Source organism: Acanthisitta chloris, unplaced genomic scaffold (genome assembly GCF_000695815.1).
Source record: "Acanthisitta chloris isolate BGI_N310 unplaced genomic scaffold, ASM69581v1 scaffold14928, whole genome shotgun sequence".
Classification (NCBI taxonomy): domain Eukaryota; kingdom Metazoa; phylum Chordata; class Aves; order Passeriformes; family Acanthisittidae; genus Acanthisitta; species Acanthisitta chloris.
The window spans coordinates 16150-21084 of record NW_008686642.1 but is presented as its reverse complement, the minus strand read 5'-3'; the positions used below and the strand labels follow the sequence as shown (position 1 = coordinate 21084).

At 51.5% G+C, this 4935-nt stretch overlaps 1 protein-coding gene across 1 annotated transcript; it reads left to right on the top strand.

Annotated features, from left to right (window-relative positions):
* Positions 1–1114: 1114 nt before the first annotated feature.
* Positions 1115–3920, top strand: ZC3H3 (zinc finger CCCH-type containing 3; the record flags this gene model as incomplete). Its single annotated transcript, XM_009080260.1, has 2 exons — positions 1115–2432; positions 3727–3920. Coding segments are annotated over 2 exons (1512 nt in total), but the record flags the coding sequence as incomplete, so codon positions are not given.
* Positions 3921–4935: the final 1015 nt, after the last annotated feature.

Sequence of the window (4935 nt, the reverse complement as noted above, 5' to 3'; positions counted from 1 at the left end):
AATGTGCTGAGTTTGCTCTTCAGTGACATCTGTGTAGGAAAAACTTCTCTGCCTAAAATATCAGGCTCAGAAATCCTTTAGGAATCACTTGTGGGAAAGGTTTTCTAAACTCTGGGGCTGGACAAGTGCAGAAGCTCCTGAATTAAGAGGGATCTACAATCCTAATGGTTTGGGTAGTGGATCAAAGTGCTCCTGAATTAAGAGGGATCTACAATCCAAATGGTTTGGGTAGTGGATCAAAGCACCAGGGAGGAGTGCTGGATTCCAGAGGGATGTGCAAAGCCTTGGAGCTTCCTTGAAGGGCAGTGGAGCTCGGGAAGGGTCTGGAGCACAAGGAGCAGCTGAGGGAGCTGTGGGAATTCAGCCTGGGGACAAGAGGACTCAGGGAGGATCTCAGGGGGACAGGAGGGTACAACCAGGTGGGGTCAGGATCTGCTTCCAGGGAACAAGTGACAGAAAAAGAGGAAACACCTGAAGCTGTGCCAGGGGGAGGTTCAGGTTGGATATTGGGAAAATTCCTTCCTGGAAAGGGCTGTCCAGCCCTGCCTGGCACAGGCTGTGCAGGGCAGGGGTGGAATCACCATCCTGAGGGATTTAAGAGCCATGTGCATGTGGCACTTGGGGACATGGTTAGTGGTGGCCTTGACAGTGCTGGAGGAACGACTGGACTCAGACTCAGAGGGATTTTCCAACCTTAGTCATCCTGTGCTTGTGTTAGGGGCTGGCAGCAATGCCAGGACAAGGGGGAATGGATTCCCATTGCAAGAGGGATATTGGGAAGAAATTCCTGCCTGTGAGGGTGCTGAGGCACTGGCACAGATTGTGCTCCATCCCTGGGAGTGTTCCAGGCCAGGTTGGATGAGGCTTGGAGCCACCTGGGCTAATAGAAGGTGTCCCTGCCCATGGAATGAGATAATCTTGATGGTCCTTTCCAACCCAAACTGTCCTGTGATTCCATGATTATTTCCTTCCAGAACCGATTAGCCAAAACATGACCTGTGCAAGGCTGCACAGAACAATCAACATAATTCCAGCATGAGGAATTCCAGCAGTGTGCTGCTGTCAAATTCCCGTGGGATCAGGGGTTAACAGGCTCTGTCTCCCTTCTCCTCAGGTCTCATCAACAGCCACAAGAACATGCACAGGAGTGTGCCACAGCCACTGCCATCGGTGCCACCCCTCTGGAACAACCCTGGCTATAGCAGGAGAGGAGCTTTTTCTGCCAGGTACCCCCAGCAGCAGGCTCCCAGGAATTTCCACCCACACCAGACTCACTCCTGGAGGAAAAAATATTCCCTCGACAACCGTTCTCCGGGATCGGCGTACGACGTGGGAAGTGCTGCCAGCACATCCCGAGGCTTTGGGAGCTATGGGGACAACCACATGTCTGAGCTGCTGGAATCGTCCCCGGAGAGACACGTGGACTTAACCATGGATGGGAACATAGTGGTGGGCATCCAGATGCCACAGAGAGCTTCCCAGTTTGTGGATACGAAAGATCTGCGTTCTCACAGGGAGTTTTCCAGGCTGGAAGCACCAGTTGGTCCTGCAGGTGATGCTAAAAATGTCCAGAAATCTCTGTACACAATCCAAAGTGAAGAGAGAAGACCTTCCCTGTCAGTTTCCTTTAGTTCAGCATCCAGGACGGTGTGTCTGCCCAGGAACAACTTTTCCTCCTCTGGAAGTACCAGTGAAAGTGCTGTGACACTGAAATCAGAGCCACAAGAGCCTCTGGAATTGCTGGATCATGAGCCAACAGGACACTTGGTACAGATCAAGACAGAACCACCAGCTCCAGGCCAGTCGAGCTGTGAGGAAGTCAGTGATGCTTCCAGAGAGCTGAAATTCCTTGGAAGTGGTGACACACTCTCCATACCTGCTCATGTTGGGCTGACTCTGGCGAAGAGCAGGTTTCCCATAGTCCCCAAAGCTGCTGCTGTCCCAAGAGCTGTCTCCACACCCAGCTCCAGCAAATCCCAGAAATTCAGGAAAAATAACTACACCTGGGTGGCAAGTCCTGGGAAAAGCTCTCGGAGTGTGAAGAGGTGGGTGAGCCCAAGAGCTGAAAATGCTAAGAAGGTTAGTGGGGGAGTGGACAGAGGTGCTAAGGCATCACCCAAAGGAGAGTTGGGAGCAAAGCCGAAGAAAGCAGGATTGCAATCCAAAGTGGGTGTTTCTCCCAGTAAATACAAGTGGAAAGCTTCCAGCCTGCAGACCTTGCCCTCTACTTCCAAGTCAGCATTCCAGTGGAGATCTGAGGATCAGAAGAAACCTCTAGCCCTCAACATCCCTCGAGCCAGTCCTGTCCCACCAGCTCCAAGTGCTGCACTGGTTGGTCCTGGTGGGATGAGATCCTCCTTTGGAGAGACTCCTCTGTCCACTTACAAAGTGAAGAGTCGGACAAAAATCATCAAGAGGAAAGGGAACTTAGGGTAAGTTCTTGGTTGGAACTGTTTGGATTTCGTGTCCTTGGATTTCATGTAAGTTGTGGCTGTGGGTGAAATTCCAGGGAGGGTTGTTGTGTACTGGAGGGTGTTGGTGTAGGATCACAGAACCATGGAATGGTTTGGGTTGGAAGGGAGTTTGAGGATCATCTCATTCCAGCCCTCTGCCATGGGCAGGGACACATTCCCCTAGCCCAGGTTGCTCCAAGCCCCATCCAACCTGGCCTGGATCACTCCCAGGGATGGAGCTGCCACAGCTACCCTGGGAAATTCATCCCAGTGCCTCAGCACCCTCACAGGAGAGAATTCCTTCCCAATATCCCATCTCTCCCTGCCCTCTGGCAGTGGGAAGCCATTCCCTATGTCCTGTCCCTCCATCCCTTGTCCCAAGTCCCTCTGCAGCTCTCATGGAGCCCCTTGGGGCACTGGAAGGGGCTCTGCCTTTTCCTTGGAGCTTCTCTTCTCCGGGTTACACCTGCTCATCTCCCTAGAAGTCCAGCAGGACCAGGGAAGGGAATGGAGTTGGGGAAGGTTCTGGAGCAGCAGGAGCGGCTGAGGGTGCTGTGGGGGCTCAGTCTGGGGACCCCAGGGGGACAGGAGGTGCAGCCAGGTTGGAATTGGGATCTACTCCCATGGAATAAGCTACAGGACAAGAGGAAACAGCCTCAAGCTGTGCCAGGGGAGGTTCAGGTTGGATACTGGGGAAAATTCCTTCCTGGAAAGGGCTGTCCAGCCCTGGCACAGGCTGCTCAGGGCAGAGGTGGGATCACCATCCTGAGGGATTTAAGAGCCATCTGGATGTAGCACTTGGGGACTTGGTCAGTGGTCAAACTTGATGTTAGAGATCTTTTCCAAACCAGGTGATTCCATGATTCTGTGATTCAATCCCTGACACCTGCTGAGCAGAAAGCAATGACCATGATTCTGTGATTCAATCCCTGACATCTGCTGAGCAGAAAGCAGTGTGTGGCTTTAGCTGTCAAACACCTCATTCTCCATCTGTTTTTTACCAGGAATTCCTCAGATTTTCCTATTCACGTGGAGTTTTCTGCTCAGATCTTTCTCAGCCTTGGCTGGAGGAGCAGCGTGGTGGAGCTCGCAGGAATTCCTCAGATTTTCCTATTCACTTGGAGTTTTCTGCTCAGATCTTCTCAGCCTTGGCTGGAGGAGCAGCATGGTGGAGCTCAGAGCCTCCTCCTCCTCTGACCTCTGGACAATGCAACCAAATGCATTTTGGTCACCTCTCCACTCTGCCCTAACTGTGTGATGTTCTCCTTTGCAGCTCTCCAACAGATAAGAAGAACATCTCACCCACAGCAGCTCTGAAGAGCCGATTCCACCTCCGCAGGAGAAGCTCCTCACGGGGAAAACCTTCGGTGACGCTGAAACGTTCCTCACCCAGAGGTTTAGTGCAGATCTCCAAGCACAGGCTCTGCAGGCTGCCAGCGACCAGGACACCCCTGGCCACCAAGGAAGGTAGGAACAGCCATCCTAAGTGGTTGCTGACTCCTTGGAGTGGTTCCAAGGGAGACCTTTGGATTTGGGAATGTGTTGCTGAGTCCTCACAGAGGTGTATCTGCTGTTGTTGGGCCTGGAGCAAACATTGAGAAGTTTGGTTGGAGTAAGATTCCTGTCTTAACTCAGAGGTGTCTTCTGCTTTGGCATCTCCAGTTTAAGGCTGTTTTTTGCTTTTACTGTGGTTTTGCTGGACTTGGAGGCATCAGATAGGAAGGTATTCCAGGAAGAAAGAGGTTGGCAGAGGTAGGAAAACATCTGTAAGTCTAATCTCTCATCTGTATCCCAGTGCCATGTCTAATTTTGGATCTAATTTCCTAAAAGTAGCAATAATTAGGGAATACTGAGTCCAATGTCCATGTCCTGCTGCCTTGGAGCAGGATTAGGAGCTCAGAGAGCTGCACCTCTGTGTATGTGGAATGTTGGTGGGATGTTTCTGGCTCCACCTCTGGTTCTGCTGTTCACTGGTGATATTTTTGGCTTCACCCACCTGAGGTTTAGTTTCCTTGGATGTATATGAAGGACATTTTCCCTGTGCTGTGCTTGGGGCATGTATGGCAGTGTGTCCAGTGCCACTGGGAGTCACTGGAATGGGAATGGTTGGTTGGGCCACAACGTAGCTGTGATCTGTCTCCCAATTATATTTTGGGATTATAGGCATTTTGCATTCAAGTAGCTGCACTGAGGTGTTGCTTTTCCTGGATAAGAGACTTTGGATAAGGCCTGGATTCCCTGTGCTGTGCTTGGGGCATGTATGGCAGTGTGTCCAGTGCCACTGGGAGTCACTGGAATGGGAATGGTTGGTTGGGCCACAACGTAGCTGTGATCTGTCTCCCAATTATATTTTGGGATTATAGGCATTTTGCATTCAAGTAGCTGCACTGAGGTGTTGCTTTTCCTGGATAAGAGACTTTGGATAAGGCCTGGAGACAGGACACGACACAGGGAATGACTTCACAGTGCCAGAGGGCAGGGG